At 44.3% G+C, this 17,734-nt stretch overlaps 1 protein-coding gene across 3 annotated transcripts in view; it reads right to left on the reverse strand.

The window, feature by feature from the left end:
• Window positions 1–17,734, reverse strand: part of slc52a3 (solute carrier family 52 member 3) — a 53,595-nt gene that overhangs the window by 13,085 nt on the left and 22,776 nt on the right. For 2 of the 3 annotated variants that reach the window (XM_048549734.2, XM_048549733.2), the window contains exon 2: window positions 11,110–12,253. In XM_048549734.2, coding sequence (XP_048405691.2) covers window positions 11,110–12,191 — 1,082 coding nt within the window. In that variant the 5' untranslated portion in view covers window positions 12,192–12,253. Of the gene's footprint in view, window positions 1–11,109; window positions 12,254–12,775; window positions 12,963–17,734 lie in introns of those variants that run through there. The other variant, XM_048549735.2, reaches the window with a different exon arrangement.

Here is a 17,734-nt window from a genome sequence, read left to right on the forward strand (position 1 = left end):
CGTTCGTGTTGCTTTGTGTTTGTTAATTGAACTTTTCACCTCTTTCATCTAATGGATTTTCCCACAAGAACAAGGACCTGGTGATAGGGCGTGTGTATTCAAAAGAGTGAAAGCAAATGAAAAGTAGAAATCACACCAAGAAAGTGATGGAACAGCAAGTAAGAGAGATAAAATTTTAATAAGTGACAGATTACACAGGAAACTCTTCCAACAAACTTGTGTTGTCTATTTGCTTGACTCCTGATTTCAACCAGACTTGGGCACCAAACGGTCTGGGGACATGATGTGGCAGAAAGTGAAAGATGAATTCAATAAAAAGCTAACCTAATGTTGACCATGAAATCATTATATCACAATATATACCAGTTAATTACCACAATCTTCCATAGGTTCTGGACCGTTGTTTACACATTGCTATTTTAAAATAATATCAAGAAGGGGAAATTTATTTCGTTCTCTGCTTGATTTAAAGCTGAGTTTTCATTCTTAATTTAAAGTGGCATTTTATCTATTTCTGTTGGAAAAATCAACCTCTGGTATCAGAACTGCTTATGCTGTCCATACTGCTGACTTGGCAGTAGTTACTGACTCCCAACTGGATAAGGGAAGCAGATGGCCATTGCCCAGTGATGTTCAGTAATAGAAGGGTCCTATCTTTCAAAAGTTCTAGCTATGCTTCATTTTCTTTGTGCCTCTTCCAATCTAGGAATGCACAGATGCAGTGTGCAGCAGGTGAATAAGCTTATGCCAACACAGTAAAAGGCATGCACACTGTGCCATGATTTCAGAAGATATTTTTGTCTCTATATTTAACACTATGACATCTACATTGACATTGACAAGAGTTGCACAAATAGCAATTCTCATTCATTCCTCATAAGCGCACACCATTGGCAGGATTCCACAAGCCTAATGTTCTTTGTTACTACCAAGGTTACCATAGTGTAGTTTTGGCAACTGTGCGCATTTTTTTTGTCCTTAAAAAAGACACAAGAGGCAAATGCTTTACACAGGGTGCTCACGTGTGGAATGAACCTTCTGATGAAGTGGTGGATGCAGATACAACTTACGACATTTGAAGTGGATGGATATATAAATAGGAAAGGTTTGGATGGATATGGGCCAGGAGCAGGCAGGTGGGACTAGCTAGTTTGGGATTATGTTTAGCATGGATTGTTTGGGCCAAGGGGTCTGTTTCTATGCTGTATGACTCTATTACTCAATATCAGGCTGAATAACCTCATTTTTAAAATCCATTTATGGAATGTGCGTGTCACTGGCAAGACCAACATGTGTTCCCCAACACTAATTGTCTTTGAGAAGATGGCACTGAGCCACCTTTTTGAACGGCTGCAATCTGTGTGGTGTCTATCTCTATCTCTACCTTTGCCTCACCTATGGTTTTGTTACCTCCAGTCTCAGCTATTCTACTGTACTCTTGGATGACCTCCCAGTTTCTATGCTGAGCAAACGTCAACTCTACTGCAGTTTACCAAAACTCTAACCCGTGCCAAGTGCTGTTCATTTATTGACTATGTCCTTATTGACCTACATTGGCACCTAGTCTACACATGCTTCCATTTTAAAATTTTCAAGTCATTGCACAGTCTCACTCAACCTTTTCCAATCCTGCAACACTCCAGGATTCCAGAATTCCTCCAATTCTGTTAACACTGAGATCCTCCAACCCTATCATTTGCAGACTACTATTTTCAGTTATCTCAGCCCCACGTTAGCCTAGAACCTATTGTTATCACCTCTCACCTCTTATTTAGATGATTCTTAAATCTTTCCCTTTCGTGCAACATTGATTACTTGTTCAAATATCACAGCATTTGGCTTGGTCTCAGCTCTTGCCTGATCTTGTCTCTTTGAAATGCTTTGGAAAATTTTTCTACTCGAAAAGTGCTAGCACATGCAAGTTGTTTTTGGAGAATCAGTCCATGTGGCCACAATTTAAGTCATATTAAAAATTTCTTCACAATGCATTAAGTCTTATCTTTTCTCTGCACTGATAACATTTCAATGCTGAACTTCAGTGCAAACTTTGTTGCCGATTTTGAGAAACAATAAACAAATGAGGAGTGAACTTGTAACCTTAACTTGTCTCTGAGCCAAAGCATAAATTCCAACTTATTTGAGTCTGGCTAAATTTCCCACTGGGAAAATCAAAAATACACCTATCTGAGACAAATCAGGAGTACGATGGAATTTTATTCACTAGCTTGTTGCTGTAGAGACTCTTGTACATAGTCCATATTGCTGCCGCTGTGTGCAGTGGTGGAGAGAGGAAATGTTTAACATTCCGGAATGGGTGTAGTTCCATCAACAATGAGAAGCTTGACACCATCCAGGTCAAAGCAACCCACTTGATCAGCACCCAATCCAGCACCTTCAGCATTCACTCCCTCCATCACAAGCACAGAATTGCAGCAGTATGCACTATTCACAGCACACACTATCCAACTACAAGGCCCCCTCCAAGCCACACACCATCCTGAGTTGAAACTATATCACTATTTATTCAGAGATAGTAAGAACTGCTGTTGTTGGAGTCAGAGGTAACGCAGTGTGGAGCTGGAGGAACACAGCAGGCCAGGCATCATCAGAGGAGCAGGAAAACTGACGTTTCAGATCGGGACCCTTTTTCAGAAATAGAGGAGTTGCTGGGTAAAAATCCATTGAGTCCCTTCCTAACCACACTGAGTGTACTCCTATACCTGTACAGGTAGCAGGACCATATTGCACAGGTGCCCAGCTCACAGACTGGGCCAGATTGATCATGGGAATTTGGCAGATGTCAGATGCCAATGTTCATGGACAAAGCATGTGTAATGCTGATGCCCATGGATTATGCCTGGCTTGAGTTTGATCATACACAACATGAATGCCTTTCAGGAAAAGTAGCGAAATGAATCTGCCAATATCCAAGATAATAAAGTGTGAAGCTGGATGAATACAGCAGGCCAAGCAGCATCTCAGGAGCACAAAAGCTGACGTTTCGGGCCTGGACCCTTCATCAGAGAGGGGGATGGGGAGAGGGTTCTGGAATAAATAGGGAGAGAGGGGGAGGCGGGCCTGCCCTGGACAACCCAATGTCAGCCTGATCCTGCCCCACCAAACTCATCTCCACCTATCTGGACTCCATTTTCTCCCCTTTGGTCCAGGAACTCCCTACCTATGTGCATGACACCACCCACGCCCTCCAACTCCTCCAGAACTTCCAATTCCCTGGCCCCCAACACCTCATTTTCACCATGGATGTCCAGTCCCTATACAGCTGTATTCCGCATGCAGATGGACTCAAGGCCCTCTGCTTCTTCCTGTCCCGCAAGCCCGGCCAGTCCCCCTCCACCGACACCCTCATCCACCTAGCCGAACTCATCCTCACACTCAACAACTTCTCTTTCGATTCCTCCCACTTCCAACAGACAAAGGGGAAGGCCATGGGTACCCGCATGGGGCCCAGCTACGCCTGCCTCTTTGTAGGTTACGTGGAACAGTCCCTCTTTCGCACCTACACAGGCCCCAAACCCCACCTCTTCCTCCGTTACATTGACGACTGTATCGGCGCCACCTCTTGCTCCTCAGAGGAGCTCGAACAGTTCATCCACTTCACCAACACCTTCCACCCCAACCTCAAGTTCACCTGGGACATCTCCAACACATCCCTCACCTTCCTGGACCTCTCAGTCTCCATCTCAGGAAACCAGCTAGTTACTGATGTCCATTTCAAGCCCACTGACTCCCACAGCTACCTAGAATACACCTCCTCCCACCCACCCTCCTGCAAAAATTCCATGCCCTATTCCCAATTCCTCCGCCTCTGCCGCATCTGCTCCCAGGATGAGGCATTCCACTCCTGCACAGCCCAGATGTCCAAGTTCTTCAAGGACTGCAACTTTCCCCCCACAGTGGTCCAGAACGCCCTTGACCGCGTCTGCCGCATTTCCCGCACACATCCCTCACACCCCGCCCCCGCCACAACCACCCAAAGAGGATCCCCCTCGTTCTCACACACCACCCCACCAACCTCCGGATACAACACATCATCCTCCGACACTTCCGCCATCTACAATCCGACCCCACCACCCAAGACATTTTACCATCCCCACCCTTGCCTGCCTTCTGGAGAGATCACTCTCTCCGTGACTCCCTTGTTCGCTCCACACTGCCCTCCAACCCCACCACACCCGGCACCTTCCCCTTCAACCGCAGGAAGTGCTACACTTGCCCCCACACCTCCTCCTTCACCCCCATCCCAGGCCCCAAGATGACTTTCCACATTAAGCAAATGTTCACCTGCACATCCGCCAATGTGGTATACTGCATCCACTGTACCCGGTGTGGCTTCCTCTACATTGGGGAAACCAAGCGGAGGCTTGGGGACCGCTTTGCAGAACACCTCCGCTCGGTTCGCAATAAACAACTGCACCTCCCAGTCGCGAACCATTTCCACTCCCCCTCCCATTCTTTAGATGACATGTCCATCATGGGCCTCCTGCAGTGCCACAATGATGCCACCCGCAGGTTGCAGGAACAGCAACTCATATTCCGCTTGGGAACCCTACAGCCCAATGGCGTCAATGTGGACTTCACCAGCTTCAAAATCTCCCCTTCCCCCACGCATCCCACAACCAGCCCAGTTCGTCCCATCCCCCCACTGCATCACACAACCAGCCCAGCTTATCCCCTTCCCCCACTGCATCCCAAAACCAGCCCAGTTCGTCCCCTCCCCCCACTGCATCACACAACCAGCCAGCCCGTCCCCTCCCCCCACTGCATCCCAAAACCAGTCCAACCTGTCTCTGCCTCCCTAACCTGTTCTTCCTCTCACCCATCCCTTCCTCCCACCCCAAGCCGCACCTCCATCTCCTACCTACTAACCTGATCCCACCTCCTTGACCTGTCCGTCTTCCCTGGACTGACCTACCCCCTCCCTACCTTCTCACCTATACTCTCCTCTCCACCTATCTTCTTTTCTCTCCATCTTCGGTCCGCCTCCCCCCTCTCTCCCTATTTATTCCAGAACCCTCTCCCCAGCCCCCTCTCTGATGAAGGTTCTAGGCCCGAAACGTCAGCTTTTGTGCTCCTGAGATGCTGCTTGGCCTGCTGTGTTCATCCAGCTCCACACTTTGTTATCTTGGATTCTCCAGCATCTGCAGTTCCCATTATCTCTGCCAGTGTCCACTCTGGTTTCAGCGTCAAGCTCTCACAATGTTCAGCTTGTTTGGTGAGCTTGGTAAGATAGAAAGCTCAATATTAATCGGGCAAGTTGTCCTGTCAACAAGACATTTTAACAATCAATAATCATCTTTTATTGGTAACTCACTGCTGCCCATTAAAAACCATGCCACGCTGCTTGTGAAGAGTTTAAAAGATGGAACAAGATGCTCCTACTGTTGAGCTGGGTCTCCTTGTCCAATTCTGCCTCACACTTACACATAGCTCACATTGCTCAGACCACTGCAAGATTGTGTCCCATGTATCTGACCCAAAACTGGTTATTGAAGAAAGTTGCATCTATTTGTTTTGATTGTTCAGAAGAGGCTCAACATCATTTGAGAAAAAGCAGCCCACTTGACTGCCACCCTATCTACCACTGTAAAAGGTTCATTCAATCAGTGCACCATTGCAGCTATGTGTACCGACTATGATATACACTGCAGCATTCCCATTCTTACTGCTGTCGCTGGTTCAAAACCCTCCCTGACAACACCTTGGGCGTATCTACAACGGACGGACTGCAGCGGCTCAAGGCAGCTACTCACCAGCATCATCTCAACAGCGATTAGGAATGAGCAACAATGTTGGCCTAGCCAGCAATGGCCATATCCCAAGAACAAATTTTAAAAAATTTAGATCTGACATTTCCAATGGTTCAGCAGTATGAGAACCATCACACTATATGGAATATTTGATTAGATTTGTCTATTATTACTAATGAAAACTCCAATTATATTCCCAAGCAGACATGCATCGATCCATGAACCACACTGCATAGCACCCTAAGGATTCAACAAAGGCAAGTCAGCATTTCTCTTTCAGAATAATGGGTCAATTATTAAACTTCCTGCAAAGCAGAACAATTTATTCTGATTAAAAATATGCATTTTGCTAGCAGGCAAATTCCATTGCTTGATATTTCTTGCTGACCTAATAGATTATCTGATAAAAATTAAATGTGTGTTCAGTAGCTATGTTCTATCATGTTGTATTCAATTGCTCAGAATAGAAATGGACAATGTGGGAATGGTACGAGGCCATTCAGCCCCTCAAATCTGCACAGTTCAGTTAGGTTATAACTTAGTTCTATATTCTTTGAAAACATCCCACCAGCCATTGATCTTTTGCAAAAGAATATCACATTCTATTTTGCATTGTGTGGAAAAGATGCTTTATGATTTCCTGTACAATGGAATCCTTCAGCATGGAAGCAGGCCATTCAGCCCATCAAGTCAACACTGATCCCATCCCCTACCCTATATTTCCCAAAGGTTCATCCACCTAGCCAGTGCACCCGTGGACAGTGTGGGCAATTTAGCATTGCCAATCCACCTAACCTGCACATATTTGGATTGTGGGAGGAAACCCATGAAGACACAGGAAGAACATATAAATTCCACACAATCACCCAAGAGTGGAATCAAATCCAGGTCTCTGGCACTGTGAGGCAGCATTGCTAACCACCGAGCCTCCCAAGTTGCATGGTTCATCTCTAATTTCAAGCCCTTTCGCTTTTGATTCTTCCACTGATGAGTTTTTTCAAGGGAAAACTAACTTACTACGGTCCTCAACCAAAAGAGTGAGTGCTGCTAGGAATTATCAGGAGCCACATGATCATCTAATGAAGTTTAGATTTCCTGTGTTGATCAGCAAAGGATTTCCTAGAGTTTTTTCCCCAACTCGCTTTGGAATATTATTGTTTGCTTGTCTTTTTCAGCAGATCGCATCTTTGGGGACTGGTTGAGGATCATACATTATTGTAATGAGGCTTTCCTATTGTGGGGAACATGCTGGTTATAATAGAGTTTCTATTTGTCTGTCATTGCCTGTAGGATTGTATGCAACCTGTCCATGTAATCTAAACATTCAAAATTCTATAGCTAGGATGAGAAGATAGAAAAAAAACAAAAACAGAGAAATAGATAATATTGAAGTTGAGCCAGTTCCATCAGATCTGTACTCAATACTGTAGTATTGTTTTGGTTTTGTTGCAAATGAGAATGGCACTCATTATTTACTGCCATAGAATTAATTACATTAATGCTAAAGCACAGAAATAGGCCTCGTCCATTTCCTGCCGTATGCTCCTCTCAAGCCTCCTCCTTATTTCACCATGTGCACATCTCTCTATCCTCCTGTCTCTCATTGCCTAACTAGCTGCTCCATAAATGTATCTTCCATACTCACATCAGAGACTCCTTATGGTAGTAATTGGTTGTATTGTCAGCAGATGACTGGTATACTGTTAAGGGACATATGATCAATGAGCTGTGCATGGTCAGAAAGGAGAGCCTCCATCCAGGGGAGAAACAATCGAGTGTGTATATAGTTCAGGGACTTTGGAGAAAAGGTGGGAATTCAAAGCAGAGAGGAAGAGTGCTTTTTGCTTGCTGTTTTTGGTCATAGTTTGTAAGGTCTTCTTACTAACAGGGTAAATGGATGTCCAGGATCCAGGACCCAGCACAAAATATTCGCATTACAGGTAAACCGTAAGTTCAGCGGTTGGTGATAGTTATTAATTTGATTATCTATTATAGATTACTTTCACATTAAACATTAATAAGGCAAATATTTACAGGCAACAAGAGTCCAATATGAAATTTTCAAAAATCAAATTGAGAACTATGTAATTAAAATAGACACGCCAAGCACAAAGGGTGTGTTGTGACTACATGATGTGGCAGCCGGTGGGCCTTGTAGTGTTTCGCAGTGACCACATCTGTAGCAAGCATTGGTTGCTTGAGGAACTCCAGCTCAGAGTTAAGGGAGGCAAAAGACAGAAAACTATAGGCCAGCCAGCCCAACCTTGCTCATTTGTAAGATTTTAGAGTCCATTATTAAGGGTGAGTTTGTGGAGTACTTGGAAGTACATGGTAAAATAAGGCTGAATCAAGAACTTCATCAACGAATTCAAGCATGACAAATCTGTTCAATTTCTTTGAGAAGGCAACGAGCAAGTTAGACAAAGGAGAGCCAGTGGACGCAAACTATTTGGATTTCTGGAAGGCCTTTTAGAAGGCGCTGCACAGGAGGCTACTAAATAAGATCAGAGCCCATGGTGTCAGGGCAGGGTACTGGCATAGATAGATGATTGACTGACTGGCAGAGGACAGAGAGTGGGGATAAAGAGGTCTTTTTCAGGATGGTACCTGGTGCCTAATGGAGGTCTGCACTGGTCAGTTGTTGGGACCGCAACTATTCACGTTTTATATTAACAATCTGGGTGAAAGAAGTGAGGACATCGTTGCTAAGTTTGCACATGACACAAAGATAGGTCGAGTGGTAGGCAGTGTTCAGGAGATTGGGAAGCTGCAGAAGGACTTGAGCAGGCTAGCAGAGTGGGCAGAGAATTGGCAGATGGAATACAATGTGGGAAAGTGTGCGGTTATGCACTTTGGCAGGAAGAATAGTAGAGCAAACTATTTCTAAATGGGGAAAGGCTTCAGAAATCTGAAGCACAAAGGGAGTTAGGAGACCTAGTTCAGGATTCTCTTAAGGTTAACATGCAGATTCAGTTGGCAGTTAGGAAGGCATATGCAATGTTAGCGTTCATTTCAAGAGCAAGGATGTACTGCTGAGGCTGTGTAAGGCTCTGTTCAGACAATATTTGGAATATGTAAACATTTGTAGGCCCCTTATCTAAGGAAGGATGTGCTGGCATCAGAGGGCCTCCAGCAAAGATTTACAAAAGGAATCCCAGGGATGAGGGGCTAGTCAAATGGGGAGCATAGAAGGGTTCTGGGTTAGTCAAATGGGGAGCATAGAAGGGTTCTGGGTTGCACTCCGTGGAGTTTACAAGGCTGAGGGGCGATATTAGTGAAACTTAAGGAATACTGAGAGGCCTGGATAGAGTGGACATGGAGAAGATGTTTCCTCTAGTAGAGACTAGGTTCTGAGGGCACAACCTCAGAGTAAAAGGACAATCCTTTAGAGCTGAGATGAAAAGGAACTTCTTCAACCAGATTGATTCCTGATGCAGTAGCTGCTGCTTCTCACTGGGTTTCTGGGCAGACTCATCATCTCAATTAACAAAGCTCTGTCTGCCAAAATCTGACTGCACATCCACCCAACTACTGTCCTCCCTGTGGTAAAAATTGATATGCACTAGATCCATTTCTCAGGCAAGAAATTGGACACAAATCCCATCAATTTAGTAATGGGGCAATCTGAGCTAATCTTCAGAGGTGTCAGATATGATGCCAAATTTGTGGGGAACATTTACAATGCTGCAAAAGGGTGTGGAGCAGTGAGAATAGATTTAAAATAATCTAGCAACCAGCGATGACCATTATAATGGGCTGAATGGCTTCCTGAAATGCTACAAAGATTTCCAGTTCTGTAGCTGTCATTGCGTTACCTTCTGTGATGATGCTGTGGCTTTAAGAGGTACACAGCTTCTGAGGTCTTGGGTGATAATGGGAACTGCAGATGCTGGAGAATCCAAGATAATAAAATGTGAGGCTGTATGAACACAGCAGGCCAACTTCGGTCCGCCTCCCCCTCTCTCCCTATTTATTCCAGAACCCTCACCCCATCCCCCTCTCTGATGAAGGGTCTAGGCCCGAAACGTCAGCTTTTGTGCTCCTGGGATGCTGCTTGGCCTGCTGTGTTCATCCAGCCTCACATTTTATTATCTGAGGTCTTGAGATTTTTTTTGAAGTTGGAACAATAAAGGCAATCTGGCTGGGTGTGGACAGCTCTCACAGACTAGGCTTCCTGGTTTTTTCTTTAGTTTTTATGTTTAGCTTTAAGCAGTTGCTGCTGTAGCCTTGAAGAAGTAGAAGCTATCTTTTCCCTCTCTTGGTTACAACCAGAAAATGGGGTTTCTGTCTACTGCTGGGCTACCTGTGAGACAAATCTAATTTTCTGAATTGACTTTTTTTTTGCCAAGGGCATGTTTATTGGATGTTACTACATTGGAACAGTTAATTATTAGTAGTTACCATATCTGTTATTCTGCTAAGTTTTTCAATAGAGTTAAGTTATTCTAAGTTCTTCTCTCTTTTGTTTGAGTTTTTTTACTACAGTGCTTTACACTGTGTTTTTGCTTAATGTCGAGTCTTTTGGCTATTGATATCTTAGAATTGTAGAACCCCTAAAGTGTGGAAACAGGCCATTCAGCCCAACAGGTCCACACCACCACTCTGAACAGCATCCCACCCAGATCCATTCCCCTACCTTTCCCATGTCCAATGCACCTAACCTAAACATCCCTGGGCACATTGGCAATTTAGAATGGCCAAACCACCTACCCTGCACATCTTTGGAATGTGGGAGGAAACCGGAGCACCCGGAGGAAACCCACGCAAACACGGGGAGAACGTGCAAACTCCACACACTCCACTCACCTGAGGCTGGAATTGAACCCAGGTCCCTGGCACTGTAAGGCAACAGTGCTAACCACTGAGCCACCGTGCCACCCCAACCAGCCGCATTGCTTCTGGAACGAGGCAGTTGCCTTAAAAATAAGGAAAAGTTAGAGTCTGGGCCATATTTTGAGGGGATCTGGTCTGGTCCATAACACTTTGTCCATGGAAGACTGCACCTCAGTGCTAGTTGACATTGGGCTAGAAGTGAAGGAGGAAAAAATGTAATGGACAGTTATAAAAGCCGCTCATATCCTTGATCTAGTTATCCAGCAAATCCACCATAAAGCACCAAATCTTATACCTATATAGAGTTTTTCTTCCCCAGGAATGCTAGGTATTGGCTCCTACACAGAGTCATTTCCCAGCAAGTTTTTCCCAAATTGCACCAAGAGGTCATCACATCACAATTCACGACTTGTTCTAGCTCATTCTGTTGCATTTTAGAAGACGTTGGAATGGATTCACTGCAACAGTCTCGCCACATCCAAATTCCAAAACATTCAGCATTGCCTACCTGTTGGGTACAAACAGAGCAATAACACAGGCACCAGGATTGGCCATGGAACCCAGAGCAGCAGACAGGTGGTAAGCAATGTTTCCATAGGGTAAGCATGAATATGTCTGCACTGATGGTAAGAAACCATTGGTCAATGAATTCACCCAGACAACAAGAAGATAAATGAAGAGAAGTTGGTGCTTGGAATACTTAGTGAATGCACTGAGTGCCACACTTTGTGTTTCGGCTGCAAGCTTAGCTTTATCTATTGCCTTCCCTGGATCATGAAGACTGAAGCTCTGTGTGTCTGCTGGCCGCTCAGAGATGTACTTATTCAGTTCCAGTTCAGTGGCTGAGACATGTGACACCTCATTAGACACTTGATCTTTGTGAAACATCTTGTGAGGAACCCGTGTGAGGAAAACAAAGGCCAGCAGGCAGAAAATCATCATAACTGTGAGGAAAGCTAAGAATGTCTCTGTGGAGAAGTTGGCAGGCAAGTACTGAGCTTCAATCTGGTGACCATGCACCTCTTCTGTGAAGTTACCAGTTGTCACATTGACTGGCTTTGAAACATTCACGCACTTGGTCATCCCAGAACCTTGGCCCAGTGCCACAAGGCCAGGAATGAAGCCACTCAGACCTTCTCCAATGAAGTAGGTAGTCATGTACTTAGTCGGGAGTCTCATCATGAAGGGAAGGAAGGTCACTGAAGATGTGCAGTCCACTAGAGACAAGAAGAAGGCGAGTGTCAGAAACGCCATACTGCGAGGTGTGCCTGCCAGTGATGTAGTTTCCTTCCAGAAGAACACCATCAGCAAGCTGGCCAAGATTCCAATGCTAACAATAATCTGGATGGCAACAATCTCTTTCATCTTCCCTGGCGCAAACTTGTGCATGAGCGTGACAAACAAGGGTCCCACATTGGCTAGTTGAATGATGACAGTGAGATAAGAGGGCAAGTCCCATCCTTCAGGCAAAACATTCACTATAAGCGGAAGCTCCACCCAAAGGCCATTGATGGCAACCCATGAACCTGTGCCGAATATGCAAGCCAGTATGTGGATGGCAAGGGACATGGTGCTCTGGTGCAGGCCCATCTATATCACTGTGCTCACTTGCTCATAGGCAGTACAGGGCTGGTAGGCTTTAGCGTCGTCTCCTGAAATACAAAGCAACAGTCAATAACCTCGTGTTTATCAACTATGGTGCCCCCGAATCAGTGTGCTCTGTGTACATTGGGTATAACTGGGGTCAAAGGGTATCCTATTCTGCATACGCAGAACTCAGTTTTACAAGGGAAATAGATATGTCTTCAATCATTTACTTGATCTGTGTTCGATTATGAAACACTTTTCATTATCGGCTCTCACTTTGGTTGGTTGGTTAAGGCTGGCTGTGGATTCAGAGAAAAGCGAATGGGCTCACATTATTAATAACGGAACTTGATTAAAATAAGACAGTGGCATTTAAATTGACCCCAATTAAATCATGGTTTCCCGCCACATTCTGACACTCTAATAGAAATTGTAAGTGATACTCACACCCACTGCTGGTGGGCAAGGTACATTTTACATATTGAAAGTTTTATTTAGCCTGAGAGGTCCCACTGGCCTTCACAAAGAGACTCCACTGCCTCTGGTTTCTCTCCTTCTCTCAGCCACAGTCACTGCTGGACTTTTACCTGGCTTCAGCGCCCAAGGTCCATTTATTAGGTCCATGTAAATCCACCCGAAATGCAACTCCATCTGGTCATCCACATAATGGGTCCAAGCAGGAGTATAAGCCTCCTCAATAAGATGATGTGCAGGAGCTAGAATTCTGCTAAAATACACGCAACCGTGCCACTCTCTCTTAATGCAACTCATCCTCCGTTCCCTCATACACGAATCTAGCTCCTTCTTAAAACCCACCCCTTACTTCAGTCACCTCTTACTTCTCTTCCCACATTCTGCTTTGTGACCAATCCCATTCAAACAATGCGCTACGCTAAAGTTTCCATTTTGTCAAAGTTGTTCATGCATTTTACTGACTCCAACTTTCACTTGTTAGAGACATTCTGAGGTCAATGGCAAACAAGAGTAGCCACTTCATTATTATGCGGGGCAGGTGAATGATTAACAAGGCCTTCTAGGAATCTGTTAAGTGCTTTGGTTTTATGTACTGTCTGAGAAAGTGGAAACAACATGAAGGATTTGCCCCATTGATCCAAACTTAACATTCACAGGAAGTATTTGCAAAGTTTCTTTCTCCTATAATGATACATCTGTGGCAGAAAAATAAATATTTTCCAATTACTTTTGCTGAAGGGATGCTGTTCTTTATAGGATCATCAGAACTGGAGTAGATCTTTCAGCCTGTTCCACTACTTCATAAGATTTACACTTAACAGATTGGCATTGCATTTATTTCCATAGCAACAGGTAATTCTGCAGTGCCTTGCCAAGTGGCCAGCAGTCAAGTCAGTGGAATATTTGATGGAGGGGGAAAGTCTGTTACAGTCAAACCCAATCCTGCTCTTGTGCGTCAGCCACGAACTTGCACTTTCTAACAGGTCTCGGCATAGCCATTGGAAACTAAGGTAACTGGCTGGCAGTTGCCCTTTGTTTTTCTGGGGTGGGAGGGGAATGTGTGGGGGCAATAAAGCCGTGTAGATGTACTGCCACCCTCACTGGGCCCTTGACATGAGGGGCTGAATGGGGACAACCTGTTGCTTTGTGATATATCAGCGACCAAGACTTTAATGAAGCCCCTGGGGTTGGCTAGGAGGGTGGTGACAGTGATTCCCACCAGCAGAAGAGAAGATGATAGGTTATGGGGGAATAGATGGCAGGTATCTCACCCTCCCCTCAGCCCATTGAGGCCCCTAACCGACCAATTCAACCCTATGAAGTCTCAGCCTGTTCAATTCCTTCATAAGTGACCTTCACCTCTACTCACTGCATTCATTTTGATTCCATAACATAATTTTGAACATTTTAGTTAACCAAATTGACAGGATTTCATTTTTCAGAAAGTTCCCACTGTAAACGTTTATAGCTTTGAGTTTAGTTTCATTTTAAGGGTGAGAATGATAACCTTTATGGTAGTGACAAAGCAGGTTTTGTTAGCAAGGAGCTTGCTACACCAACACCAATTTATAGCATTTCACTTTATTCACATTATGACTTGAGGGCAGAGTAACAATTCTTGTGCTAAAATCAAAATATATTGTCTCTCACTTCATCTGTGAGAGGCTATTTCTGTAATCAATTTTTGAGGAACAGCATTTCAGAATTCCACAGCCCTTCGTGTGAAGTGAGAGAAGAATGGCCTAACTATAATCTGAAAGTTACCACAAAATCATAGAATTGCAGGAGTAGACCATCGTGTCTGCACTGGGTCTCCAAATGAATGTAATAACTTAGTATGATTTGGTTGCCTTCTCCCCCTACACCTGCACGATGTTTCCATTCAAATGAACATCCACTGCCTTGACTGAACGTGCCTCTATCATACATCCAGCCAACGTATTCCAGATCCTAACTACTCACCAAGCGACTAAAGTTTTTTTCTACATCACATTCGCATCTTTTGTAACTTGCTTTAAATCTATGTCCTCTCATCCTTGATTTTTTTATACAAATGGGGACAGCTTCTGCCTATGTATTCTTTTCAGGCCCTTCATGATTTCACAAACTTCTACCAAAAATTCCTTTGTCCTTTTAAGAGAAACAGTCACAAATTCTCCAATGAATCTTCTTAATTGAAGTTTATCATCTCCAGAACCACTCTCATAAACACTCTCTCTAATGCATTTCCAACCTTCCCAAAGTACTGTTGACAATACTAGACTAACTAGTGTTTTATATAAGTTCAGCAAAACCTCCTTTCTCCTGTAGTCCATGAATTAAATTTAGGATACTGAATACTTTATTAACTGAGCTTGCTGCCCCGTCGCCCAACTTTAATAATGTATGCACAACACACCCAGGTCCCCTTGTTGCTGAACTCCCATTAAAGTAGTGGTGTCTCTTCAAAGTTTCTATCAAAATGTATCACCTCATACTTAGAACATAGAACATAGAACAGTACAGCACAGAACAGGCCCTTCAGCCCACGATGTTGTGCCGACCATTGATCCTCATGTATGCACCCTCAAATTTCTGTGACCGTATGCATGTCCAGCAGTCTCTTAAATTACCCCAATGACCTTGCTTCCACAACTGCTGCTGGCAATGCATTCCATGCTCTCACAACTCTCTGTGTAAAGAACCCGCCTCTGACATCCCCTCTATACTTTCCACCAACCAGCTTAAAACTATGACCCCTCGTGTTAGCCTTTTCTGCCCTGGGAAATAGTCTCTGGCTATCAACTCTATCTATGCCTCTCATTATCTTGTATACCTCAATTAGGTCCCGCCTCCTCCTCCTTTTCTCCAATGAAAAAAGTCCAAGCTCGGTCAACCTCTCTTCATAAGATAAGTCCTCCAGTCCAGGCAGCATCCTGGTAAACCTCCTCTGAACCCTCTCCAAAGTATCCACATCTTTCCTATAATAGGGCGACCAGAATTGGACGCAGTATTCCAAGTGTGGTCTAACCAAAGTTTTATAGAACTGCAACAAGATCTCACGACTTTTAAACTCAATCCCCTGCTAATGAAAGCCAAAACACCATATGCTTTCTTAACAACCTTGTCCACTTGGGTGGCCATTTTAAGGGATCTATGTATCTGCACACCAAGATCCCTCTGTTCCTCCACACTGCCAAGAATCCTATCCTTAATCCTGTACTCAGCTTTCAAATTCGACCTTCCAAAATGCATCACCTCGCAATTATCCAGGTTGAACTCCATCTGCCACCTCTCAGCCCATCTCTGCATCCTGTCAATGTCCCACTGCAGCCTACAACAGCCCTCTATACTGTCAACGAAACCTCCAACCTTTGTGTCGTCTGCAAACTTGCTGACCCATCTTTCAATCCCCTCATCCAAGTCATTAATAAAAATTACAAACGGTAGAGGCCCAAGGACAGAGCCCTGTGGAACACCACTCACCACTGACTTCCAGGCAGAATATTTTCCTTCTACTACCACTTGCTGTCTTCTGCTGGCCAGCCAATTCTGTACCCAAGCAGCTAAGTTCCCCTGTATCCCATTCCGCCTGACCTTCTGAATGAGCCTACCATGGGGAGCCATATCAAATGCCTTGCTGAAGTCCATATACACCACATCCACAGTTCGACCCTCATCAACTTTTCTAGTCACATCCTCAAAGAACTCGATAAGGTTTGTGAGGCATGACCTGCCCCTCACAAAGCCGTGTTGACTGCATTTAATCAAGCCATGCTGTTCCAGATGGTCATAAATCTTATCCCTCAGAATCCTTTCTAACACCTTGCAGACGACAGACGTGAGACTTACTGGTCTGTAATTGCCGGGGATTTCCCTATTTCCTTTCTTGAAGAGAGGAAATACTTCTCCACATTAAACTTCATCTGCTGCCTATCTGCCAACTCCACCAGCTTGTCAATGTCCTTTTCATACTCCTCACTATTTTGAATGTGTCCAAGTTCTTTATCATCAGCAAACTTTGAAATTGTCCCCTGCATACCAAGCTAGAGATTATGATTACATATCATGAAAAACACCTCTTTACTGCCCTCTGGGTGACAAGAGATGAGCAGTAAATGTGAGTCTAGCCAACAACACCCACATCCCATGAGCGAATGATATAAAACTCCTTCATCAGAGCAAATATCTTTTCTCTCTCTACCTAACCAAATCCTTTAAATAATCTCAAACCACTTCAGTTGCTTTGGAGTCAGCCATTCAGTTCCCAGTTTTCCCTTGTTTCCATGTGCATAGTTAACCCATTTCCTTGATATGTTTCCCAACTCTCCAAAATTTAGATTTTTTTATCCCTATTTCACTCAGGGGACATGAGTGTTGCTGGCTGGCCAGCTTTTGTTGCCCATCCCTCTCTTCCCCTGAACCAAGTGGCTTGCTAGGCTATTTCAAAGGGTTGTTGAGAGTCAACCTCGCTCTGGAGTCACATGTAGGTCAGTCTAGTTGAGGATAGCAGATTTCGTTCCCTAAATGACATTAGCAAACCAGATGGGTTTTTCCGAAAATTGACAATGGTTTCATAGTCATCATTAGATACTTAATTCTAGATTTATTGAAATTGAATTCAAATTCCACTGTCTTTCGTGGCAGGATTCAAACCCTAGTCTCCAGAACATTAGCTGAGTTTCTGGATTAATAGTCTAGCGATAATACCAAGAGGCCATTGCCTCCCCTTTAAATATCACAGCGCCCAGAACTGATTCATTTTCAGCAAAAGGTTTGGCTTTAAATAAAGAGACAGAGAAGACATTGCTCTCATAAGACAATTCTGTAACAGCACGTTCCTTTTCAAGGGAGTAAATACCCTTGAGCACGTTTTCACTGATGACCTGATTTACTAAGCGCAAACAAAGGCTGTTATTTTAAACACTCCATCATTGGTAACTGTACATTCAGGTTCTTGGAACCCTGTAATGCCCTTCCAAAACCTTTCTATCATCTTATCCCTCTTTGCTCCTCTAAAACAGTCCTTAAAATCAATTTTTGACCAAGTTTTTGATCATTTGCTGCAAGACCCCCTTTTCTGGGTCAGCGAA

Source organism: Stegostoma tigrinum, chromosome 19 (assembly GCF_030684315.1).
Source record: "Stegostoma tigrinum isolate sSteTig4 chromosome 19, sSteTig4.hap1, whole genome shotgun sequence".
In the NCBI taxonomy this organism is placed as follows: Eukaryota; Metazoa; Chordata; class Chondrichthyes; order Orectolobiformes; family Stegostomatidae; genus Stegostoma; species Stegostoma tigrinum.